Below are 27,882 nucleotides of genomic sequence, written 5' to 3' on the forward strand. Positions count from 1 at the left end.
TTTCCTATCATAAATGACAAGGAGGATGACTCATTAGGCATGAATTTACCAGTAATACAAAGTAATGGTTTCATTTTTCAAAAGCTGAACATAATTCTATAATCATACAATAAATATCAAATTAATCTCAAAGCCTTTTAACAGGTTAAATGAGCAACATTTACTCGTTGCTGCAAGTAATTTGCAATGAAAAATTCAGGTTTTACTTCAGATACAGCTTTTAGGGAAAGATTTTCACCACATTACAAAAGCAAATTAAATAATCTAGCAGGAACTATAAATAAAGTGAACTAAGTATTGGGGTTGGTGAGATGGCTCAGCAATTAAGAACACTTGCTGCTCATGCAGAATGAGTAGAACCAAGCTTAGTTCCCAGAGTCCACACCTACTAACTGACAACTGCCACAGTTCTAGCTCCAAGGGGATTTGATGCCCACCTCTGGGCTCCATGGACATAGATGTGTATGTGCATACAGACACTTAGATACACATAAATAAAGTAATGTAGTGGCACTGGAGAGAGGGCTCAAAGGTAAAGAGCACTCCGTACTCTTGCTAAGACCAGCACCATTACCTAGCTGGATGGATGATTACAATTAATGTAGAATTTTATAAACCTGGTAGAGAACAGATCCCTTAAAATGGTCTCATCTGGAAATGTGGTTCATGTATGACTCTACTAAGCTTCTGAAACCTGTGATCTAAATCAGTACCCAGTACAGTAAGTGGTTCTTACCCAGTAATGAGACAGTAACAGACACTATGGAACCCTACAGCCATGAAGAGGTTTGCCTTAAGCATCTGGGACATGGTTATAACACTTCACGTGTTTGCTCTTTGGAACAAAAAATATCAGTTTATAACATCAAATTAGTAAAGTGTAATATTTTTTTGTTTATATAACACTTAATAGTTTTTAAAGTAATTTCATAAAAAATGTCTGATTTCATCCCCCATGACAGCCGAAAGTAATCCTAAGAAAATGTTGGGATCACAGCATTCCTATTGAAAACACAACTCTGGAGGTCTCTGAGCCCTACCTCTCCTTTTACAGATGGAAACCAACTCTGACAGACAAACAGCTGTGGTTTATCACAGCTGGGTGAGAAGCTGTAGACCCAGGGCCAAGGCTCAAGCGTTGGAACTGCTTGAGGCTTCTCTTCAGTTAGGTATCCTAGGGTTGAGTCCAGTTACACTCACGTTATTCCCAGGTCCTGGCATAGCGATCTGAACACAGGACACACTTAGCACCCATCTAGTTACACAGTGAATAGATAACACATTCACTGAATGAGTAACAACGAATTGAATGTATTATCTCTTAAAGATCCAACCGAGGGCTGGGGAGATGGTTCACTGTGTAAAGCAAATGACACGCAAGTGTGAGACTTGTGTTTGAGTCACCAGAAACCTCACACAACACACTTGTAACGCAGTGAACCTGAGACAAGATGGGAGGCGGAGATAGGAGAGTCTCCAGCTTGTGGGACAGCTGGTATGAGACAGGCAGGGCAAACAACGAAGACGCTCAACCCCAAACACGCTGGAAGGAAAAGATCAACATAGGAGGTTGTTCCCTGACCCCATATGCATGTGCAATAAGTGTTCACCCGCCTTTATATAAACCACACACATAAAAACATACATAAATCACATGTAAACCTATGCAAGACAGACACACAAGATAAAAAAATTTAGTTGGTGTACTGGCTGGTTCTGTGTGTCAATTTGACACAAGCTGGGGTTATCACAGAGAAAGGAGCCTCCCTTGAGGAAATGCCTCCATGAGATCCAGTTGTAAGGCACTTTCTCAATTAATAATCAAGGGAGGAGGGCCCCTTGTGCGTGGTGCCATCCCTGGGCTGGTAGTCTTGGGTTCTATAAGAAAGCAAGCTGAGAAAGCCAGGGGAAGCAAGCCAGTAAGCAGCACCCCTCCATGACCTCTGCATCAGCTCCTGTCTCCAAGTTCCTGCCCTGTGTGAGTTCCAGTCCTGACTTCCTTTGGTGGTAAACAGTAATGTGGAAGTGTGAGCTGAATAAACCCTTTTCCTCCCCAACGTGCTTCTTGGTCATGATGTTTGTGCAGGAATAGAAACCCTGACTAAGACAGTTGGTAATGAGAATATAGGAATTACAATATAGGTATTGGAATACAGGATATCTTTTATTTATATGACATAGAACCCTTCAAAATAAGAGTCAAGTGCCCCCCCAATTCTGTAACTCTTAAAAAAAGAACCTCTAGTCAATGAAAGGCTATTGGCATTTTATTCTGTGCTTACTACACACAGGGGAGAAAGAACTCCATTTAGGAATGCTCAGCACTTTCAGATCTTGATATATAATTCATTGTCTTTGTTTTGTTTTGTGTATCTGAGACAGTCTCAAGTAGCCAAAGCTGCCCTGGGACTCCTTACACAGCTGAGGATGACCCTGAACAGGATCCCCACCCCGTCTCTCAACCACCTAAAGTTTGAGATTACAGGCATGGCTGTGTCCCATTTCAACTTGTTATGTTTTGTTTAAAAGTTGGGTTTTTTAAAAGACTTATTTACCTTATTTTTATGTGAATGTGTGTTTTTCCTTCACGAATGCAGGTGTACCTCATTTGTGCTTGGTGCCCACAGAGCTCTAAGAGGGCATCGAATCCCCTAGTTGAAAGCCACCATATGGACGCTAGAACTAATCCAGGGTCCTCTGCAACAGCAACAAGTGCTCTTAACTACTGAGCCATCTCTACAGACCATAACTTGTTCTCTTATAAAATGTATTCTTCAGTTTAATGAATAAAAAACTAATAATTGTGTCATTAAACCATCAATATAATGAAATAAAAAAATGCAGAGACAACACAATCAATGAAGAAAACAAAATGGTTCCACAAAAGACGTAGCTTTGTGAGAAGAGGTAGGAATAAATTCCAACTATATGAACTAAGCATCAGAAAACAAATGTGTGGGAAAGAGTAAGATCTGAAGGCACAGGCCAAAGCCAACAAGTAGAGGCCACACATGAGGTGCTCTAGCAGGTCTGAGATACTACATAACGCAGTCATGGAGATGGCTCTCTAGTTCCTTCAAGGTACCTTTCCCTACAGAAAAGACGTGACTCTCAAATGTGTGTGAGGCCTGGACTACTGAAAGAAATGAAGCGTCTCAGAGGCGCCTGAAGAGCAGAGGACACTCAAGAGGACCTTGGCAGTGGGGGTAGTAGCAATGAGGGACATCCTCACACCTGAGAATAGATCGGAAATGACTCTCTGACCCTCAACTGCCCAGTGCGGACTTCAGAGACTGCACGTTTGCTAGAAGTAAGGGTCACATATGAGGTAAGAAGCAAAGCAATCTATTTTTAATTCTTTCCCTAAACTAAGAAAGCACCCTGAGTGTGTGTGACAGAGAATCTCAAAGTGGGTTTCTAACCGGCCCACTGCACTGGATGCTGGTTCCCCAGAAATGCCGAGGAGTGCTGGATGTGCAAATGAAACCATTTTCAAAGGACTCATTAGCAAAAGAACAAAGTGACCTTGATGCAGACTGCACCTAGCAGCAGATAATTTTAAGCTACATATAGATTAATAACAAAAGCCATTAAAACGGAAAACCTAAAGGTCATCCTTTTCTTGCAGCAAGTAAATGAAGACCATGACGATATGCTTTCAAGCTTTTAATTTGTGTTTATTTTCAAAGGCTGAAACTATTGACGATTCTCTAGTCAAAGGGACATCAAGGAGGCACCAAGAGCCTCAGAAGGTAAAGGCATTTGCTTGCAAGCCTGGCAAAATGAGTCTTATTTCTGATACCAACAGAAAAACAGTTTTCACAAAGGTTTCATGTGACCTCCGCATTTACACAGTGGCACACCTACTCACACGTTGCACAAATGTACAATAATAATATAAAATTTACAGAAAGAATACTAAAATGTAAAATGTCACTTCAAATACCTTCCCTTCTGTCGTCCTATTTACTTGGTTTTTTTTCCCTCCAATGTTTCTTTTACAGAATATGTAGATTATGCTTATTTTCCTGTTTATGTTAATGGCTAGAGAGCCCTTATAGAATGTATGCTACACATCTCTCTCGTGGAAGTAGGGCTTTTTATGGACTATCTTGTTCTCAGAAGACTGCATCTTGGAAATCATACCATATCACCAGACACCACCTATGTTCTTTTTTAGAACTCCCTTGCACACAGCTTCCTTACTGACAAATACCTGTGTTATTCCCAATATTTTGCTCTCAGAAACAAACAGCCACAAGAACAATTTTCTGAATATATGTTTTTGCCAATTTATCTCTGAGATATGTCTGTAGGATAAAATTGGTTGATTTCACAAATGCCAGTATCTTAACATTTCTCTTTATAGAGACAACTCTTACTCCTCTCATCAGTATATTAGAAGGCCTACTCTATTACAAGATTGGAAATTTATCCTGATCAGTAAGACATGCCGTTTTATTGCAGTTTGAATTTGTCTTTTTTTGTTGTTGCTGCTATTTTACAAGAAGTCGTTTGTAAGCTGTGGGCATAGGTCAATGTCTATGGGGCATGCCTGAGACCTGAGTTCAATTCCCAAGTCCAACACAATAAAAGGCAGATGTGGCGGTACACACCGGCAGTTCCAAGGCCAACACAGGCACACACAGGCACATTGCTGAAGCTTGCTGGACAGATGGTTTAGTCTATCCATATCTGTGTCTAAGAAAAAACAGGGTTGCCAACTAGCCTTGCACATACATATACACAGGCTTTCAAATTCACATGAATATGTGTATAGATATATCATTTGTAGCTTATCTTTTCTGTGAACTAAGTAAACTTATATTTCTGCCTATTTTCCCACTGTGTTAATCTTTTACTTTTCTTCTGGCATACTGGAGATTAAACCCAGGGACTTATGAGGCAAGTACTCTACCACTGAGCTACATGGCTTCTAGTTTAATTTTTGATCTTAGAGGCTGTCTTTATACAAGACATATTTATCCAAGTTGATTATGCTTTCTGAATTTCCTTTTATGCTTTTACCTATGCCAAATTCTTATTTATTAATTTTGTTACACATAATTTATTTATTCTGTATGTATGTGTGTGGTTGTACAGGTGTCACAGGTGTGGTCCCAGGACAACTTCTGAAGGTTGGTTTTCTTCTTTCACCATGGAGGTCTCAGAATGGAATTCAGGTCCTCAGGCTTGGTGGAAGCACCAGCGGAGCCATCTTGTCTGCCGTCCCCCATATGACTCACCTCACACACTTTCTAGGTTTTAGCCATAGCCATCAGTAGCACTCTCATGCGGCTAAGTCACTCAGGCCTGGCTTCTGCTAGTGCTAACATGCTTCTACACTTCACTTTTCTGGCTCAAAGCCATTGGCAGTTTCTCCAGGTCTAAAACATAAGATACAATTCCAAGTGTATCTTTTTCCACTTTGGATAATGGCAATGCCACTGTCAAGAGATGGATGGAAGGAAGGGAGGGAGGGAGGGAGGGAGGGAGGGAGGGAGGGAGGGAGGGAGGGAGGAAGGGCGACTGCATTTGTCCAAATGTCTCTTTGGATCTCTGGCAATGATCTCATGGTTTTCTCTCTCCATTGTTTATTTGATGAATAATATGTGTAAACTCTGTAATACTGAATTACCTTTGCATTCTTAGAATGAACACAAATTGTACATGATTTCCAGAATACTTTTTGACAATGGCACTGAATGTTCCAAATTATAATAAATCTGCAATTGAATAAATATCGGTTAATTCCTAACCTCTGTAGCTTGAAAATCATTCCACAAACTACAAATCTGAGGCCTCAGGGATGGATTCACCAATCATTTCGATGGCTTTGACAAACACTGAAGAATGATGCCATTCCGTTGATTTATTTTAAGGAACCAGAACCACACTACTGCAAGACAAATCACACCCTGCACAAGGACACTCAGTGGAAGAGTGAAAGCAGGCAGAGACCCTGAGGAAGTGCTCGGTACCTGTGGTTTTCTGCTCTTTCACCTGTCAACTATTCATTGACAGAACCCTAGCTCTTGTCTAAGTATGGGGCTGGACACTCAAAACAGAAGAGAAAGAAAAGTAAGAGTCACATGCCTTAACGTGACCCTCAGTGAATCACTCAGATATAGAATCCCCCATTCTCAAGTGCGTGGAAAAACCTGTGGCTGGCTCCAACGGAACGGAATACAACGAGTGCAAAGTGAATTTAAGACGCATTTAAGGTTTAAATAAGTTAATTTTTAGTTCGTCAAGGAAAAAACCGTGGGTATGCCTGACTTGATCAGAGCCAAGCCCTTAAGAGAGGGACTAAAGTGTGGGTTGAGGTCAGCTGCTCCCATGCCGATTCTGAAGAAGTAGCCACCATGAGCTCGACAGCTGCAAGTTCAGGATTTCTGCTGACAACCACATAAGCTTGCAAGATGACCCTGAGCCTCGGAGGAGGCTGGAACCCCAGCCAACACATTAGTTACAGCTTTGTGAGGTCTGAGCAGAGAAGGCAGCTGGGCTATGCCCAGAATACTGATCACGGAAACTGTGGGCTAACTGTCCAGGCTGGACAATCCGTGTAGTCAGCTGTCCCCTACAGCTCCCTTCCTATTCCACACTGAAGCCTTCAGCCACTTCACAAAGACAGATCTCGTTCATCCCAAATAATACTGTAGAGAACTACTCCAGGATTTCAGATCTTTGGGCTGGGAAAACGTATGAAATAGTGGCATCTTATAAGCCTTTAATTAGAGCAAAAAAAGTAGGGTAGAGTTTATCCTTCCTCTATAATGCTATAATGAGTCTTATGAAGGAACGGTGGTCAGAAATGAAGAATTCTATATTAGGTTGTCTGGATTTGTGTGTGTGTGTGTGTGTGTGTGTGTGTGTGTGTATGTGTGTGTGTGTGTGTATGTGTGTGTGTGTGTGTGTGTGTGTGTGTGTGTATGTAATTAACAACCTCCTCCATCGCTTAAGGGAAGAGTGAGGCTTCTGTTAAAATAATAGTAAAACTCTGTACTTCTTGCAATGTTATTTATACACAGAGGTTGAAAGGTTTTAATACAGCTTCTAATGCAAAGACTCAATTCTCTCATCTCTGCAGTTCAAATCTAAACAGCCTTTGGCTGCCTTCATTTAAACTGTAATGTCAGATTTGTTTGTTATTTACTAATCTTTGCCCTCTGGTTCTGAAAACCCACTTTACTTTGTAAAGCAATCTATTGTATGTCAATTCCTATTTTCCATGATTAGCCTTGGCTTATAGCATGCTGGAAGTATATCCTATGTTAACAATCCCTGAAAAGGCACTTAATCACATAATCATGAAACTTACAAAGCAACAACAACAACAACAACAACAAAATTCACATTCATGGATGACAGAGCAGAACCGTAACCCAAGCCTTCCAATCCTTAGCTAGGTCTCCAGAATTCAAAACACTGCTGTGAACAAAGTACACCAGTGTCAGGCTGTACTGTCGCGTCTATCCCATGTGACCCTGCCACATACAGCACCACTGTTTTTAGAAAAACGGGGATGATGAACGAATGATAAATTCAGAGGTGTAAGTAGTTAGGAACAGGGAGAGCTCCAGAAGTCTGGGCTTTCAGGAATCCTCGGGCTGACAGGAAACAGGAAGTAGAAGGGGATCATAGATTAGGATACTATGACTGAAGGCACAATGAAGGCAAGCAAGTGCATTTCCCATAATAACAAGCCAAAGTGTCAGTTATGAACAGGACTTCGATGGAAAACAAGAACAGCCTGAAAAACAGGCAAGGGGCTGATAGCAGCTTTCTGACCCTAAGAGATTTATTCTGGAAGCATCAGTAAGTACTCATAGGTTTACAGACTTTCTGAAAGGTCTACTTGATAAAATCAGCAGATCAATACTTCCCTTGTTAGGTGAGTCAGTTTTCATTACTATAACAAACATACCGAGCTACCGGAGTACGAAGAAGAAAGGTTGTTTGGCTCACTGTTGTCACAGGCAGTCACTGTTTTCAGGCCCATGGCAAGGCAGCACTTCATGGCAGACTAGGAGTGGCAATGCAAACCCATTCGCTTCACAGAGACAAGGAGCAAACACAAGAGAAGGAGCTACAGTCTCACTACTTCCTTCAGGGATACGCCCAATGATCTGAGCACCCTCTGAGGACCCTCGCCAGGCCCTACCTGGCTCCTCCATCTCCCAACTGTGCCCCAATCAAGACCAAGCCTTTACCACACAGATCTTTCTCTGGGTGACAGTTCAGGTCCAGACACTGGAGCACATATACATTCTGTTAGTATTTCATGGTGTGTGTGTGTGTGTGTGTGTGTGTGTGTGTGTGTGCGCGCGCGCGCGCACGTGTGTGTATGGATGTGCAGCTCTATGCACGTGACATCTGACTTTAGGACAGAGGAAAACAATACGGTGTGCCTGATGCTGAAAGGGAACTGGATTGCTGAGAAGCCACATGGGAAGACCACACCTCACAGAACTCATCTCTCGTCAGTCTGAATCATTTTACATTCGGGGCCCAGTGCTCCCCTCAGCAAAGAACAAGCACTTGAAGACCAGGTAAAGTGACTCCTAACCCACAAACAGCTTGGGTCTTAAGGTATTAATCAGTTGTTTGGGGAAAAAAACACCATTTCCCCCCAGGAAAACTGCAAAGGCAGTGGGCTCTAGGTGGACCTGTACCACATATTAACATCTGGTGGTAAACTACGGCACCTGAGCCACCAATGTTCTTCAAAGGAAACTCAATGAGCATCAAATGAAAACAAAACTTACTCCTGTACTGTGATCCTATTAACCAAAACCCTGATGCCTCCTCTCTGTGGCAGACACAACCATGTCCTCAAGTAACTAATTCATACTTTACGTAATTTACACAGACTAACAATTGAGGGGTATTGATGATCTGTCTCTGTCTCTCATTCCACCCCCCCCCCGTGTGTGTGTGTGTGTGTGTGTGTGTGTGTGTGTGTGTGTGTGTGTGTGTGTGTACAGGAAGAATGGGAAAAAATGGAGAGTTTGCTGAAGTAACAAGTTTCTAAATATACTCACTATGGTTTATACACACAGCTAAAAACTGAATTAGTGTTCTGTCCTCTGAATGTAAAAAAAAAAGGTGATTCAATAAAACCACTGCATGTTGTTAAATGGTAGCATTACATAATAGATTCTTAAACTGAAAATCCTTTTCAACATCTTTGAGTCAATGCTATTGGTTTCCTTCACTATCTGTAGAGACCCTCTCGGCCAGTATCTCCTATTCCCAGGTTCTTCATCTGAACCACTACACACATGTGGTCAGAGTGAGGGCCACTTAGTTCCCCAAGAGTAACAGAAGCTCAGCACTTTGCAGATGCACAGGAGGGAAATGATAATTACTATAAATAGGCACTTTCTGCCCTCGGATCCTCCCAGAAAGCTAGTTGGAAAATGGTGTTGGACTGACCAGTCTTTACCTCTCAGTATAGGGGCTTTAAATATGACTTAGATATGATTTTTAAAAAATGTAACTCCTGGGTAATGATGTCCAATGCGTTTTTTACAAGATGAAAACTTACTCAAGCAGCAAATAAAGCTCTAAGAGACTGTTTTCTTCTGTCTCACACTGCCCAAAGGATAGTAAATGTAGCCATTGAAAGGCAACCACAACGGAGATTGTTAGGAACGCCTAAAAACATTTCTAAAAGAGATACAATGCCTACAATCTCTTATACCTGACTATATGAAGACAGAGTAGTTTCCTACGTGTGCTTTTTGCTTATTATAAAGCACAAATAATTGGAATCAATTAGTTTGCTGAAACTGGAGTCCTGGTCCAATCCTATCTGTATGAACAATGACTGTGGCCGGTAGCTTCACAGACTGTCACCTGCATAGCTGTTTGCTTCATGCACAGCCCCTCTAGTTCTCACCTGTGATTACGACCAGTGCTCATCATTGCTGAAACCTCTAAAACCTGCCCTAAAAATGAGTGTTTTTCCCTCAATCTGCTAAGAAACAAATGTACTATTTTGTCTACAAAACTTTTATTTTACATCTACATGACTATATTTTTGTTTTAATGAGTACAAAACACAATAAAGATGATAACTGGAAAGCTTCAGAAAACTGATAATAATAAAAGTCCAGCAGGCTTCAGAAACACACTGTAACAACATGCATTGCTGTGTCTGTGTCCTGCTGTGTACCCTCATCAAACACAGGGCTCCCTTTCATTTGAGTGGTGAACGCAATCCCACTAAGTCAATGGACCACTTAGAACTTGCAATAACACAACCACATCCTCAGCTTTCCCCTTCCTTCCAATGCCAGCTTTACTTGTGGGGGGGGAAGGGAGCAAACCACTGTGAACTGCACCCGATCCATTTCCAGGAACTAAGATCATTCTCTCCCTGCAGCTTCCACTCCAGCTCTTCACTGAGAAACACAAGTCACCACCACAGTACAAACCAGTACCCAGACATTCTCACTCTCTCATTGCTTGGGCCAAAAATGTTGGGAGAAAACCAACTGTGGGAAAAGACCTTTACTGTCAGGGAAAACTGAGTCTAAATAAATGAGACAGGACAGAGCAGGTTTGCAAAGCACACTTTACCTGGACAACATGACACAAAAAACATATAAAGACTGGAAAGAAAAATACTCTTTTCATTTTTCTTGCTGTAAAACCCAGGCTGGCCTCAAACTTGAAGTGTGCTCCCTCGGCCTCCCCGGTGCTAGGACCACAGGTACCCGTCACCATGCCCAGAGTCCAGAGGCTCAGTGTTATACCAGGGGGGAAGTCTTGTGAGTGGCATGGGGCCCCCGTCACCATGCCCAGAGTCCAGAGGCTCAGTGTTATACCAGGGGGGAAGTCTTGTGAGTGGCATGGGGCCCCTCTACGCTGCGCATGGTGTTCCTTACACAAGCACAGCTTTACAGGAAATGTAATACTAAGCTGGTGCTTTAGATAAAGTTTAAGATTCCTCAAGTAGGCTTATGGAAGATGGGGGGGACGTCATTATTTCTACTTTTATCTTGCTGTTCACCCCACATACTTCCACTGCACACGCCACACCTCCCAACTGTTTGAGAACTAGGGGCACATTTTTGGTTACTCCCCTAGGTCACTGAAGAATGAGCAGCTGTCCTTTTGGCCTTGCCACCTCTACTGCTTTCTGTCTTTCCTCTTGGTTTAGGTACTCATGTGGACCACCATCTTGGGTTTCTATACAACGCTTTTCCTCCACCCCACTGATTATAACTCAGACCCTAGCTCTCCATTTTAAGCACGTCACATTTTTATTTTATGTGTATGAGTGCCCTACCTGCATGTAAGTAGCTGTATGTGTGTGAGCACACACAGGAAATCAGGGTATAATTTGTGACGTACCCATCACAAACAGGCAGGGAGCTCACTCAGCTAATTTCTATAATCCCTTACTTTATACCCCGTTATAGTAACACTCATCTGGAAAAACTGCACATCTATTAAACCCAATTCTTTGTATCATTCTATAATATTTACCAAGCAGCTAAATAAGACGGGAGGACAAACATCCATGCTAATTGTTTCTATTCTGAATTCATGGCCACAAACCTCAAAGTGGGTCCTGGGTGCTGCCCAGCAATCACGGTTTCCACCTTAGTGAAAGGCTGCCCTGTCTTGCTGCACTGTGCTGTGCCTATTATCTCCTTGTATAGCCATCTGCTTTACTGACTCCTGGTTCGGGTAAGGGCCTTGCTAAGTGATCAACTGCCCAGCTACGTAGGTACTACAGCGTTGACTCTCAGATACACTATAGTTACTCACTATCCCAAGGAGGTAAGATTTTAATAGCCACATCATATATTCCAGTAACGAATAATATTATAATCAGAATACCTCCATTTCTCAATATGTTAAGTATATGGAAACTAAAAATTTTTGGAAATTGAACAGTAGGACACAAAACTAGAAAGGAGTTACACTTGTTATGATTGACTTAGGCTGCTCAAAGCACCATACTGAAGAGGGACTGCTGTTAGGCCAATTTCAGAAGGAAAGAGCCACAGACTATGGGACACTTCAGAGAAGGAAGGAGTGGCGTGGTGGCACTGCTGCCAGCTGACCCCCGGACTGTGACTTTCCGCTGCTCTGTTAGCGGAGTGATGACAGCAATCCTGCGTCTACACCCCCGCCACCTACAGGAGCTCCTGCATCAGTACTAACAAAGCATGTCAGGCCAGCAGTGAGCAGAACACAGCTGCTGTCTACAGTGCCTTCAAAAGGGAGGGAAAGTACTGCTCTGTTCCAGTCTTCCCTCAGTGACAACCCCATCCATCCCGGTAAGAGCTTTAGGCACTGCCTTGGCTCCCGTTCACTCAACCCTGGCCCACACATCCATAGCCACGAGCAAATCTCATTAGTTCTACCCCATTTTCTGGCTTTATTCTGGCTTCTCCATTGCTTGATTGGACCTAGCTACAGTGGCCTCTCCCCTGGTCCATTATGGAATCTTCTAGATGCTCCACTTGTTTATACTAGTACCCCTTGCAAGCTAGGTTAGAATAGCATTTTTCTTTTATTTTACTCGATTTATTTATTAGAGTCAGGATCTCACTATGTAGCTCTGTGTAGCTCAGAACTTGCTTGAGGGTGAAGTTGACCTCAAACTCACAGAGATCTCCTTGCCTCTGCCTCCCAAGTGCTGGGATTAAAGGTACCACCATGCCCAGTTAAAAACTATTCTTAAAAAATCAAATCAGGAGGCTGGAAAGATGGCTTTGTGGCCAAGAGCACTTGATGCTTAGTTCCCAACACCCAGCTGGTGGCTCACTCTATCTGAAAATTCCAATTCCAGGAGATCCAACAAGCTCTCTGGACCTCAGCAAGGCGCCAGGCATATGGGCAGGTAAAACATGGTACACAAACATACGAGCAGGTAAAACACTCGTGTACATAAAATAAAATAAATTTAAGCAATACAGACCAAGGTAGGAGGATGCAGATGAGTGGTGGGTGTCCAGCACTACAAAACAAAACATATAGAAGGGCCACTCTGCTATGATTTCCCACTGTACTTGAATTAAATCCAACCTCCGAGTGCTGTAATTTCCCCCGGTGTATTTCTTTAGCTTCACCCCAAACCACTCTCCTCATCCGCCCCGTGCTTCGGCCATGCTGGCCTCTGTTAGGGCAGGTGGGGTTTTGTGGGTTTTTTGTTTTTTTGTTTTTGTTTTTAAACCAACTGGTCCCTAGACTAGAAAGCCCTCCTGAGACTAATATTTAGGACTGCAGATTTCCCATATCATTCAGTCTCAGATGACATCTCAGTGACCAGCATCAAGTCCTATCTTAGGACAATATAATAATCATATCAGCTTGTCTTAATTTATTGACTTGATTGTCTCTCCCCTATCATAAGATAAAATCAAAATAGTAGGGTTCTCAGGCCAATAAAAGAAGCTACTTGTTGAAGATGGTATATAAAGATTCTTTTAAAAACGTATTCAACATTGAGGCAAGATAAGTTCGTTGTGTGCATATGAATTTTTCCATTATTTATTTTTTGCTTGCATAATAAATGAGTAAGAAGATAACGAAAAAAAATCCAAGTTGGAAATAGAAAATAGAATAGAAATAGAGGTTTTGCACCTCCTTAGGGTAAAAAAGCCTAAGTTCTTCCAACTCAAATCTGAAGCGTGCCAACTCCTTTGCCAGAATAGTAGGACACTGATTCACCCCTCCGCCCCTCCCCCCCAGAGCTACAGAAACATAAGCAGACTCTGCATAGATGCTAAGTGCTTCGGAAGGAGGCTTTGGTAGAAGGTGCTACAGGGAAGGGCTCTACCCACCTTGACAGGCAAATCAGGAAATGTTCCCTGCAGGGTACTATTAAGATGGCATTTCATGGGAAGGATGTGGGGTTGGGGTGCACACATTTATAGGGCTGAGGGAAAGGGTGTGTCATTAAATGCAGAAAGAGCTGAGAGAGGAGACATGAGCGGGAATGCAGGGGCTCATAGCACATTCAGGAAACTGGAAAGAAACAACTCACTAGAGAAGACAGACTAGAAGCGGGGCAGGAGAAAGGGAGGGAGGGGGAGGTTAACCATATCAGAAAGTCTCATTAAGGATTCTTGAATTTTAAGAGTCAGAGAAGGATATAATTGTGGTTTATCACATAATCCGCATCAAAGAAATGTCACTGCAGCATGACAAGTCTAGTGGAAGACAGAGGGGACAAAGAGGCCATCACACCAAACCACAACAGCAGGGGCCAGAATTCTGGTGACAATGAGTGGAGACAAAACAAAGAGGATACTAGGATCATACTCTTAAATAACCATCGGGAGCAACTAACGCTATAATACACAGCACAACAAAGTGCACTCAGGACACCCGCAGTAAGACAGGTAGTCACAGAAGTGAGCAATCTATCAGGAGTTGGTCACATCCAAGCTAACTCAAGAGAGTGTGGTAAGACCTCCAAATGAGGAAAAGGCATTCTGAGCTTTAGAAAGCCTCCAAACACCACCTGGTTCCTTGTGCAAATAGTTAAAGAATAATCTGCATGTTTAAAATATGTCTATTTTTAGGGCAGAAACTGAAAACAACCACTTCTAACTTTAGCACTGCAATTCCACAGCAATCTATTCCATCAATCCTAGTCAAGGCTGAGTCAGAGTCTTGCAGTCTTACTTCTAATCAGCATTCATCTCACTACAAAAGCTTCCACTGACAGCAGAGATCCTGAGAAATGATAATACTCCAACTGAGACACATTATGCAAATTTTAAAATAATCAAATGCAGCAAGATAAAAGAATATGGTTCTAATTTTTAAAATAAAAACGAAGCCAACAATAAAGTTTGTTTTAGGACAAAGGATTTTAGGTGATAATAATATTAACTACACAATGCACTGCAACAAACGGTCATTGGCGATGGACGTCCCTACACATAATGTCTTCAGAAAGCACTAGTACCATGGTAGGTGAGCAAAGGAAAGAACAATGAAATGGTAGAGTTCAAGACGGGTCTAGCAGGAGCAACGTTCATACTAGGGTTTGACATTGTCAGATCTTGATATAAACTATAATATTCAATGCAGTTTACATTGCCAATATTTTATTCTATAGCTAGAGTGTATGGTTTAAAATTTGAATTATGATCAACAAATTACATGTCAAAAATTAAAAAGAAATGTTAAAACTCCAGGTAAGATAGAAATGGAAAATGCACGAAAATGTGAAGAGGTAAAGAGAATTTGGATAGGAACTTGTTTTAAAGAACAAAGGGAAGCCCACATGAAAATCTGCACTGAAGGTCTCCAGCCATTAGTTCTGCTGTCGCCTTCCTCTCACTCGGTAACAGACAGTAAGCACACAACTGGACCACTTACCTTACAACTATAAGAATGGCTATAAGAATCGAACAGATAGGATCTGCTATCATCAACCCGAAATTCTGCATCATGATGGCGGAGGCAATTACACCAATACTCCCAAGTGTATCTGCCAGAATGTGTAAAAATACACCTAGGAAGAAAGCAGAGCAGAGATCAGAATAATGAAAGAGGAGGCTTTCTTAGGGCTATACTCCTAAGAAATACAAATCAAAGGAAAAAGTCCGTCAGGAAGAGTGCTGACTATGTAGTAACTGGGTAGCAGAATGTTTATGAACGGACATAACTGTTTTCACACTGACCTGTTCAAACATCTAACTGGCAGATTCTGCTCAATCTCATAGGACAATAAAAGTGAAAGAGTAGAGAAAATTAGTTTTAAATGTTGTTTATGAACATTGATCCTTACTTTAAAAAAGGTTAAATAATCTGTTCTGGGAAGGAAAGGGCATCGTGTTTTTAAAAAAAAAAAAAAAAAAAACTGGTTAAGAAAGCATTTTAATTGTGAATACATGTACACATAGAGCCCTCTGCTGGTGGTTAAAAATATTGCTTTAGAACTAAAATTTCATATGGACCGGAACTCTACTTAACCTGACATTAATTATCCAAAACGTTCCACTAACTAAATTCGTTACTATACCCAAATTTACCATGCAAAGAGGCAGTTACCTGACTATGACGAGAAAATACATATTGAAGCTTTGAAATTAAGTACTAAGTAAGACACTGGTTAACTGCTAAAGAACTCGAACACACTATTAAGATTAATAAGTAACATCTGCCTGGAAAACCATAAAAATGTCAAGAAAGAAATTACATATGCAATTCCTTTTGAAACTACCTAAGACAGTAACTCATTCAACATGTAGATCTTTAATGAATAAAATTTTTCACAAGGCAAAACAGTCTATAAACATAAGTATCAATAATACCAAAACCAAACAAAAACATAAACCACTGGTCTTCAATGCAACTGCTCTATATGGAACTGGTAACGATGGCAGATATGTGACCAGCTTAGAAATTCCTATCACAGTCCCTGAACAATAAAAAGTAAATGCGTGCCAATTAAAACTGAAGGAAACTTTGGAGCAGCTTAAAATGTGAACACTACTGAGTCACATTAAATCTTAACATTGCTGGGAAAAGACACTTCACCCGCCACTGTGAAATTTACAGCAGGTCACAGCAAAATGCACTCCGGCCTTACACCTCCTACTCCTTTTCAATCCGTGCATATCACTCTGCAGAATGTTTTACATTTGTGTGTGGCTGTGTGTGTAAATGTATGTGCAGACCACAACACATGTGCAGAGGACACAGGACAACTTGTGGGCTCCTTCCTTCCACCATGTGGGCCTGATGACTGAACTCGGGTTGTCAGGCTTGGCTGCATGTGCCCTTACACGGGCACCTCGCAGGCCCCAGAGTTGTTCCATAACAAGTGCTATTGTTTGGGCAAATAAAAATGAAATGTATGTGTCTACTGGTAAATACCTGTAAATAACAAGCTTCTCTACAGTACCTTAAATACCAAATAATAAAATGTTTATGTATCAAAACCACTTTGGTTTCAAAAACTAAAAATGAAAAAGATGAATATAAATAAATACAATTGAAAATCTCTACATTACAAACTCTTAAATGTAATAACACAGTTTTAAGCTTTTGTATTCTCCAATCACTGGTAGAAACAGAAATAAAAATAGTTCTGAACAATGAAAAAAGGGGGAAAAATCATTTGTTCATTTTCCTGACGTTGGAAAGTCCCTGCCTGCATGTAATCCTAGCCAGAAAGAGGATTTTAGTAGCATACATCATTACTACTTTATAGTAAATATTCATGAAAAAGTCATTGAAGAAATATATAAAATAGGTTTAACTCACAGAAAATTTAAACCTTACAGTACTTGTAATATACCAATGGTCTCACACGTCTAAAACTTGGTACACTAAACTGAAGATAAAAACTGCATTAGCTCGAGGGGCTCATGCGTAAGTATCTGTCGAGCTCTTGGGTAGGATAGCTTTTATATCAGGAGTAGCAGCTGCCCATCGGCTTCCTCCAGGCCTTCCTGAGACCAACAGGCTCGTGCATTTCAGAAATATGAATTCATTTTCATAATAAATTGTACAAAAGACACTAGAAGGCTATATCAAGCTTTTCTTCCTACATTTATGTTGATTTTTCATAAAATATAAGTTATTATCAAAGCCAATGATAGCACTTGCTACGGCTGCCTCAAAAATGTACAAGGCTCTTTTAAAAGCAATGCCATATACTCTGCAAATGGAAAACTGGTGATAGAGGCAGCCAAAGCCTTGTAGTATAGAAGTCTCCTTAGTAATGGAGAAACACAAACAGTAAGAACTCAACCTAGATACAGTGGAACAAAACACATGCAGGAGAGGCTGGATCTGAAGCCACTGAGAAACCAGACCAAAGTCGGTTTAAAAAGCCAGAAGCAGGGAGATAAGAACCTAAAAGACTTGACAATACAGTCTAGGGGAAACTGAAAAGGATTGGTTTACAACCCAGAGGACAGTATCAGAGTTCACAGACAGACGGGTTTTCGCTAGCTGGTGTCACTTACGGAACACTAAGCTCCTGTTTACGTATCAATAATTAATGCTTTCACAGATGATAAAGGTCTCACTGGGTTGCATTCTGAGCTCTAAATTTTCTTACAATTTAAGAACATTTGAACGTTGTTCTTAGAAAACTGTAGTAATCCTAGGGAAGCAAACACACTTCCTTGGAGTCACTGTAGTTAGACCTAGTACTTACCTTTAGCAGTTTTCAATTTCTTGTATTTTTAAAATTAAGCCTCGGAAAACAGCCAAGTGACAAAATATCACTAATATACCCAACACAAAATGTGAGTGTGCATGTGCGTGTGAGTGTGCATGTGCGTGTGAGTGTGCATGTGCGTGAGTGTGCATTTGTGTGTGAGTGTGCATGTGTGTGAGTGCATGTGCGTGTGAGTGTGCATGTGCGTGTGAGTGTGCGTGTGTTTGAGTGTGCATGTATGTGTGAGTGTGCATGTGTGTGAGTGTGCATGTGTGTGTGAGTGTGCATGTGTGTGTGAGTGTGCATGTGTGTGAGTGTGCATGTGTGTGTGAGTGTGCATGTGTTTGAGTGTGCATGTGTGTGTGCATGCGCATGTGTATGAGTGTGCATGTGTGTGAGTGTACATGTGTATGTTAGTGTATATGTGTGAGTGTGCATGTATGTACGTGTGCATGTGTGAGTGTGTGTGTGAGAGTGTGCATGTGTGTGAGTGTGCATGCGTGCATGCATTTTCTAGGAAGGATAACACTTTCAGTATTATTATCATGCACTAATTTTTCTTAAAGGAGAACTCCAGGCAACCGAGAACCATGAAGCCATCTTCATGAAACAAGAAACCCACAACTGCTTGACATACCTTGTAAAATCTGTCTGCTGGGTCCTGCTGTTTCTTTGAAGGATGGGCCATCTGTAGAGAAATAGTTGAGTTATTTTAAAACATCCCTTCAACTCCTGATCCAAATGTTTGCAATTCAGAGTCCTTTATGCTCAACTGTATGGTGGATGTATGAACATACGATCATAGTAGACTTATAAAATTATTTTTTAAATTTAATCAAGTAATTAGATACAGGTGAATTTAGTGAGGACAATTTTGTAATGTAACAGGTTATAGAATATTCTAGAAATTATTGTACTAGAAATAAAAATCACATGGAATTCAAAAATGTTGTGAAAATCTAGCAATATTGTACTAATGTAATACCTTCTAATACTTTCATAATTGGAAACCTCACAAAGAATGAAATTACTACTTGAAGTTTGACGAGGTCTGTGACTGAAAGTCAGGCCTGATAGCAGGTAGCTGTGAAACAGCGGCTTTCAGAGACCACACGCCTGTTCCACTTTCTACGAAGAAGACAGAAGAAGACAGCCACTTTACTACAACCCTGCCTTTCATCGTGTGAACCACCCGACACAATTCCATTGTCCACAAGGGCAGGAGCAAAGTTCCTGCCAGAGATGTGCTCTGGCGTCTCAAAGGGCAGACAGGCCGTGTAGCACGGCCTGCGAGAGCGGCAAAGGATTTTAGCCGAGCTGTCAATAAGCACCTGTGAAGCACTTGTTCACTGCTGACTTACTTTGTGGGAAAGGCGAAGAGGACAGAGGATGATGTATGTATGCGACATAATGACATGTGCTGCCAAGCAACATGCAAAAAAGTTAAATTTTAGATCCGTCCCATGTTCAGTAGGTTAATGTGTGTGTGTAGGGGGGTCCATTCTCCCAATAAAATTCCTTTTGGAGAACACAAAATTTTCTTCCTGATGAAAAGAAAAATTGCTATAATCTCTATACTTAACTGCGTCAGAGACTACTAATCAATCTTACAATGAAACAAAACCCAAAAAGATGGGCAGCATTTGTTTAAAAGGATCAATGGGGGCCAGACAAGCTTTGTGAGTGAGGACTCACTGGCTGGAGGCTGACAGCAGGCCTGAGCACTGCAGCAGTGAACCAGTGGCTGAGTGCTGGGCAAATGCAGCAGAGTAAAGAGCAGGACAGCGTCCTACACAGGCAGTCAAATGCAGAGCCACTGTAGAACTCTAGCGTCTGAGCTTCCAGATGTATGAACGATCTAGAAAAGTCATTATCAACATCAGTATCTTGAAAGGGATAGTCGCTGACAAAACCTACCTTCAATTAACGTTGAGTTAAAAGTCCTCCTTTGTACCCTAACTTGTAGGGTATTTGTGGCAGAAGCTGGCTCGATAACTGTTCTCTAAACTTGTTTCTTTTGCCTCCTGAGTCTACAATGTAACTGTTTCCTTTGAGAGTGCTGTGGGGGGTTGTGAATAAAGATGTACAAGACATACCCTCTTCTAGGGGCTGGGGAATGTCTACAAGGGGTCTGCAGAGGGGCCACTGGGCTGCCTGCTGCACAACTGGCTTAAGAGCTTTAAAAACCGGGCTGGAGAGATGGCTCAGTGGTTAAGAGCACTGACTGCTTGCTCTTCCAGAGGTCCTGAGTTCAAATCCCAGCATCCACATGGTGGCTCACAACCATCTAATAAGATCTGATGGTGTCTTCTGGTGTCTGAAGACAGCTACAGTGTACTCCTATACATAAAATAAATAATTAAAAAAAGAAAAAGAGTTTTAAGAACAACACGGCCCCTCAGTGTCGCACTCCAGGAACTACAAACCTCAGTGAGATGCAGAAGGGTCGTAGGCAAAATAAAATCAAGGGACATTTTCTTTCATATCCCATTGCATGATGTAATGGTCAAATTCTAGCTGTTTTACAATTATTCATTTGTTATGTGTGTCTGCATACACGTGTGTGCACACACTCACGCACATGGAAGTGAGAAGACAACCTAAGGCATTGTTCTCTTTTTTTCACCATGTGGGATTTAAGGATCGAACTCAAGTCATCAGACTTGGCAGCAAGCATCCCTTAAATACTGAGCCAGCTCACTGGTCCAGAATCCTAGCTTTTTAATTCATTATTTACTGTGATTTGTTTGTGCCTCAATTAATGAGGACAGGAGCTACATCTGCATCAATAGACTATGAGAAAGTTCTAAAAGCTAACACATATAAAATTCTTAGAATGTGGTCAGTATCCATTGGGCCCTCAGGATAACTGCACTGCCATAGATACTAACTGAACTCCCACAAAATGAATGAAACTGAGCAACTTTTAAAGCTTTTCTCAACTCCAAAGTGTCTATTTTTATCAAATCTAAACACAAAGTGCCTTTTCTAGTAAATTAGGTTAAAAAAAAAAAAAAACTTTAACCTCCTTAACCTTAGCACTTGGGAGGCTGAGGGAGAAGTGCCAGCCTGGGCTACATAGTAAGTTTTGGGCGGCCTGCACTCCAGAGTGAAATCCTATCTTGAAAAACAAAACAGAAAAAAAGGAAATAAATAAAACAAAACAAAAAAAACCTTTAATTTAGAAATATATATCAAGTAAAATACAAGTCATAACTAACAGAATTTGAGATAAAACTACTTTAATTGACTTTTTCCTTAATGACTACAATAATTCTCGTTAAAAGAAAACTCTGAATGGGAAGTATTAGTTCTCAGAGAAAAAGAAAGTTAGACTTATAGAATATGTATTTATTGATTTATATATCATTTTTGTATGTGGTGTGTCTACACATCATATACATGTGTGTGAGGCCTGAGGTCAGCCTTCATGACTTCCTCCATCTTTACTTCTCGAGACAAGGCTTCTCACTGATCCTGAAGCCCATCTACTCAGCTAGAGTCCAGTGGTTCTCAACCTGTGAGTCATGACCCCTTTGGAGGTGGTATATAGATACCCTGCATATCAGACATGTACATTATGATTCATAACAGTAGCAAAACAACAGTTGTGAAGTAGTGATGAAATAATGTTACGGCTGGATCGCCATGATATGAGGAACTGTACTAAGGGTGACAGCATTAGGAAGGTCATGAGCCACTGAGCTAGACTGTCTGCTTCAGGGAGCCGTCTGTGTCTACTCACCCAGGGGTGGAGATGCAGAACACCTTCTGCTCCCAACATTTGATGAGGACACTGAGGACCAAACTAAGGTCTTTGTGTCTGTCCAGTGCTCATAGCTTATTGCTAAGATGCAGGACACGTAATCAGTTAGGACTGCATACAAGCATACTCCATTAATAAGAAATTCTAGAAAGGAAGTGAAATGGAGGAAATAAGGGGAATCTGATGATGTGAGTTTTATAATTTTCTATGGCTCTGGCAGGTGGGCATCAGATCATCAAGGCAGTGAATCCACTGAGTGTATTTACTTTAGTTCCTGCTCCAGGTTCCTGCCTTGACTTCCCTTGCTGATGGACTGTCACCTATAAGGTAAAGTCAACCCTTTCCTTCCCAGATTGCTTTTGGCTGTGGTCTTTATCACAGCAGCAGGAAACAAATAGGATATACTTAGGGCTTAATCCTGTCCAGGGAGGACCACAGAAGTATTTGGAACTCTGGTCTATAAGGCCTGCTCAGAGCTCATCCTAAGCTGTGACAGGAGCCTGGAAGATAGGACTGGCCTGGGCAGTGCAGATGATCACGGTCTGCCTTGGGAAATTTAGTGGGACCTACAGACCCATTCATGTGGTATTTCAATTAAAAATCTGTGGAGCCGAAACTGTTGTTTTACCAGGACAGCTGATGCTGGCTCTCTGGGGCTGAAGAATCAGCTTTGAGTAAGAAAAGACCAGCATCAGAGATGAGCTCTTCTGGGAAGTATCTGTCCAGGAGCAGGATTCAGAGGCTGTGGCCTGAAGCAGGCTAAGGCTGTACTGCAAGCTGGCAGGGGAACCAGGTAGGGTGCACGTCTCCCACATAGTACTGACTTTGGTGACACAAAAGCTACAGGACTGAATGGACAATGATGGCAGCTTTAGCTTGGTCCTGTAAGAGAGCAAGAGGGACCACTGATGAAGGCATGTCTTTAGTTTTGAGGAGACCTAAGGATTAAATGGGATTATGGGATAAAGTCGAGGCTTGGCATCATGTGGCAGGGTTATAGTTTCCAAGGAGAGACCATTCAGCCCTTGGGGAAGGTACAACATCAGGTGCAGTAGAGACCCCAACAGACTGGAGACACCTGACAAGGACAGTGGAGGAGTGAGGAGGAGCCAGCCTGCGCCCAGGCGACAAGTTGTGGATGAGAAAGCTGGAGGAGGGGCTGCCTGAGCCCACGAGACAATAAGTCTCAGATGGCAGGCATCAGCTACAGGATTTGGAATTACAGTGTAGACTTGGGTTTCCTCTTCAAGTTGTTGTTGGTCAGTGTTTTTACCACACAGAAATAGAACTAGGACAGTGTTCAATAGAATCGTGTAGATGTTTCATCCTAAAATATTATTTATAAGGAGACACTTGGAAACTCATCACTGAGGAGGCAGAGAGCAAACTGTATCCACCTGGGGCTGTATAATGAGTTCCAGGCCACCAGGGCCACATACTGAGATCCTGTCTCCAAAGGCCAAATCAAGTAAGCAAATTAATTGTTTAATTAATTGAAGTATTGTGTGCCAGAAATCATATTCTTTGCTTCTAATTGCAGTAATACTTCAGAAATTATTTTATAAATTTGTGAGAGGTAAGCAATTTTTCAAAATTATTAGCATAATATATGTAAGCAAATATGTTGAAAGATCAAGGTCTTTAAAACTGCCAGTCTGTTTCAAAACATAGCATACTAGACTGAAAGACGTCCTACAAACTGATTGATAGGATTACTATACCAAACTACAATGCCTCTGCACAGCCAGGGAACAAATCAACAAAGGAAACAGTGGTCTTAGGTGTGCAGAACATACCCAAAAGCTGTATGTCTGAGTGTTAAGACCAAAAATACATTAAGAACTCAAACAACGCAAAGGAAAAATTTTGTCAGACTGAAAAAATGCTCTGTGGGTATACAAAAAGATATTTAACACCAATACTAGGCAGAAAAATCAAACCAAAATCTCAAGTAAATTTGTAGGAAGACTCAGAGCTAGAATATATTTTTTCAAAAGTACTGGCAAGCCTATGGAGAAAAGGAAATCCTTATGCACTGTTAGTAGGAATGCAAACGGCACAACCACTGCAATAGTAGTCTGTGGTTCCCCAACAGTGAACAGAGCTACGACACGAGCACCAGTGTCAGTTCTGCACATAACCAAAGGAGTCGAACCAGATCCCAGCATCTAGGTGTACTTCCCCTCACTGCAGCCTAAGAGTCCACACTCAAGCCACAGAAGCAACCCAAATGTGCTGATGGATGAACAGGGGTCGTTCTTCTTTATAAAAGAGAAAGCTGCAATCTAGGATAAATTGGGAAGACATGTGAAATGAGTAAAACAGAATGATAAAGACCAGATACCATCCATATGAGGAAGCTAACAGAGTCAAACACACAGAAACAGAGAGGAGGTTGGCACTTTCTAGGTGCTGGAGGTTGGAGAAGTAATTGCCAAAGGACACAAGGTTCATTACACTACTTATGCATAAAGCCTGGAGAGCTGTACAACACTGGAGCAATTACAGATAACACGGCCACACTTCCGGCTGTCGGGAGTGTAGGTATGCTGTGCTCTAATCTAAATGAATGAACATGGAATGAAGAAGTGAAGGAAATGTCTGTCAGGCAAACTAATCCCTGAGATCAGGCATAATCAATGAATGTGCAGAGCAGTTTCTTTACCAATCATGTTTCAATAAGGAATTCTGAAACTTTGAAGACTGCAATTAGGCCTTAGAATATCTGATCTTCAAGGCTCTTCTCGTTGTTTTTATATGCAAAGTTTTCATATTCTGTCAATATGTCCAGTACCAGTAAACATTTAAGATGTGGTCATATTGTGTTACCTAAGCAGTTGTATCAATGTATACTAAGAACTTGTAAATAAATGATCTGAAATAAAATGTTGATAAATACTTCATAATTTACTATCTACTGCTATTACAGAAAAATCTCTGAAGGGATATGGAAGTATTAGGCCATCAGCATAACCAGTTATAATAAAAATTGAAAAATTTCTACTATTTTCATAACATATACTAGAAAAGACCTTGTCAGACTTAATCATAATTTTCATTTGCTAAGCTTCAACTGTTTCTCTTTCACACAATCAAAGGCCTAGCATTGTCTTAAACTCACTGAAAAAATAAAAGAAAGAAGCAAATTCACTGCCTTACTTTCACATTATGGTACAAAAAGAGAATCTCAGCCTGGAAACCAGCTAGACAGACTCACTAGAGGCTGATTGTGTCCTTCCAGCAGATGATTTTTTTTCTTCAATATATACGTCTTTTATTGTTCCCATAGAGCCCAAATTGTACTTGTGATCAGAATCTTGTTTCTGAAGCTAGGAAACTGAGGTCTCACTCGTCAGGCTACTGCAAGGTTCCCTTCTCAACTAGGAAAAGTCACCTCATCCTCCTTGTTTGGAGACGAACCCTCTGCTGCCCTCTGCTGGTGCTCCAGCAGCTCTTACCGTGGGAATGCAAGTGCCCATGTCCATGAGCATGGTCATGGTCATGGCTGTGTGCACCTCCATGTTTGGCTCCGTGACTATGGCAATGGTCTTCATGGCCATGGCTGTGATCTAGAGCACCATTAAAGAGGGAATGACTGTGTCCATGGCCTAGAAAAAAAGAATATTTGAACAATATATGTAAAGATACATAATTGATTACAATGATACTAGTTAGGAATCCTGTCTCCAGACTCAATGCGGCCAACACTTGCTTCTCAAACAATCCCGAGTTCCTACCATGGAGCATGGGAATAAACTCTGCAGGCCAGAAAAGGCAAATCCAGCAGGATCTATGGGAGACCTGCATTCCTGATGGCCTTCCAGTAAGCCCCAAAGAGGAGCTCAGCCAATCGCCCCTCTCCTAAGTCACAAAGACACAGAAAAAACAAGCAATAAAGTAACCGTGTCAGAGCTCTAGCACTCAGTCAGAGCCAGGGAATGCAGGGACTGGGCTTTGTTAGGGAAAACAGTTCCTCCCCAGCCCCCAAACAACCCAAAGCCAGCAAGCGGTAGCTAACAGAGAGATCGATCGGGTTGCTTTGAGTGCACACCAACTTCTGGTTAGTCTGCATTTTTGACTGAGAGCTCCTGAACTCCAGGCACTAAGACAGCTGTAGGAAATCCCAGAAGGGAATAAGCTGCTCTGGAGTCTAGGAACTTCAGGAAAACCTCGGAGACAGATTCCATAGGGACTCTGGAAAGCAGCAACACACTCCTGAGAACGTAAAAGGGTGTGCACAGGCTATGAGTGTGACAGGAAAACAAGGAACTGCCCTCCATCTTACTGACCCTGAGCAAGCGGGAAATCAATGTTAGGGCTGTCTCGTAAACCAGGAGGTGGGATTGGAAGATGGACTTTCTCACAAAGATCCCTTTGTCAAAAGAGGGGCATTTACAAGTCACTTAAGGAACCTGACTAAACTCTGAGTGACTACTATGTGTGCCCACTAGTAAGACAGAATAAAAACAAAAGAAAAACTTTTAAAGTAAAAATTACGAGACAACTCAATAGCCACGCACTATAAGAAGCATATGATTTGTCAACTGGTCCAGGGAATGACTGAAAGGCCCAGAGATGGACTTAGTGGGCAGATTTTAACCAGCTATTATAACCACATTCAATAAGCCAAAAGAAACTGGGTCTGAAGACTCACTATAGTACGTCACTAACAGTAACAGCATAGAAATCATAAAACCAGAAACAGTAGCTCATGCCTATAATTAAGTACTCAGGGAGCTGAGGCAGCAGTCAAAAGCTGAGCATGGGCTATAAAGCAAGGCCTTGTCTCAAAACAACAAAAATATATATGGAAGAGGTACAGAGAGGAGAAGGGTAGAAAAAAATTAAATACCAGAGATTCTGGAACTACAGCGAAATAAAACAGTCATCCCTAGGACTCGGTAAGAGTTCTGAGCTGCAGAATCTGAGACCAATGTACAGAAAGGAAAATAGAAATCACACTCTCAAAAGCAGAAAGAAAAGGGAATGAAGAAAACTAGTCAGAGTCTCCAGAAAACAAGAGAAAGAGACAAGAGAAACAGGAGCCAGTGGCTGGAAATTATCAGTTTGATTATCATTACAGGCAAGAGATCCATCCAAGTTCAAATAGAATGTGATGTCAAATCAGACATCAGTTGATGAAAGCCAAACATGAGACAATCTTGAAGGTCAGATTTTCTTGCTATATAGCTAATGTCCACCCACAGTTCAGATACTAATTGAAATCTCAGATTCACAGAGCAGTCCTCAGGGAGACCAGACCAAGGTGAGTCCTCTCCTTGTTCCTGTTTCAATTAACAGCATGTGTTGCACTGAGAGCAGGACTCAGGTGGATCTTCTAGATGTCAGCAAAACCCCAAGTACTGAGGATCTCACCATGTATACCAGGTTGGCCCAGAAATAACAATCCTGCCTCAGCCTCCCAATTGCTGGAATTACAGGTACAGCTCCTACTGTTTAGACATAATGTCAAGCTGACTCAGGGTCTTAGCTAAACTCCCACATCACACAGGAGTATGCACACACATATGTAGCCTGACAGCTTGCCTACCGTTTGCTCTGAGGAAGATGGTTCTAGAACAAAAGGTGGAAGAAGGAGGAAGAGGAGGAGGACGTACAGGAGGAAGAAGGGGAGGAAGAGGAAGAGAAGCCACAGCCGCAGCAAGCAGGACAGCCAAGCTGATAAGCAAATAGAATGTTGGATGTTCCTCCACATGCCAAATAACACCTTTGTCAACATATGTGCCATACACACATGCATACACACATGCAAAAACACACGCACACATACAAATTAAATAAATAATTTAAAAATGTAACAAATGAAAGAAATCCTAGAGGCCAAAAGGCAATGGATAATTATCGAAATGGTGAGGTGCAGAAATCAAAAATTCTATAATCTACAGAACTCCTTTTAAAATAAAGGAGAGGTTGAGGCAATCCAGGTGAACGACTGCTC

At 41.6% G+C, this 27,882-nt stretch overlaps 1 protein-coding gene across 2 annotated transcripts in view; it reads right to left on the reverse strand.

Moving 5' to 3' along the window:
* Nucleotides 1-27,882, reverse strand: part of Slc30a7 (solute carrier family 30 member 7) — a 62,288-nt gene that overhangs the window by 15,332 nt on the left and 19,074 nt on the right. For both annotated transcript variants that reach the window (XR_005500303.2, NM_001191715.1), the window contains exons 6-8: nucleotides 25,382-25,531; nucleotides 18,795-18,845; nucleotides 15,361-15,496 (exon numbers count right to left, since the gene is read on the reverse strand). Coding sequence is in view for 1 of the 2 variants with exons in the window: in NM_001191715.1 (NP_001178644.1) it covers nucleotides 15,361-15,496; nucleotides 18,795-18,845; nucleotides 25,382-25,531 (337 nt within the window). In the remaining variant the exon portion in view is untranslated. The remainder of the gene's footprint in view (nucleotides 1-15,360; nucleotides 15,497-18,794; nucleotides 18,846-25,381; nucleotides 25,532-27,882) is intronic.

The sequence above is a fragment of the Rattus norvegicus genome, chromosome 2 (genome assembly GCF_036323735.1).
Source record: "Rattus norvegicus strain BN/NHsdMcwi chromosome 2, GRCr8, whole genome shotgun sequence".
Classification (NCBI taxonomy): domain Eukaryota; kingdom Metazoa; phylum Chordata; class Mammalia; order Rodentia; family Muridae; genus Rattus; species Rattus norvegicus.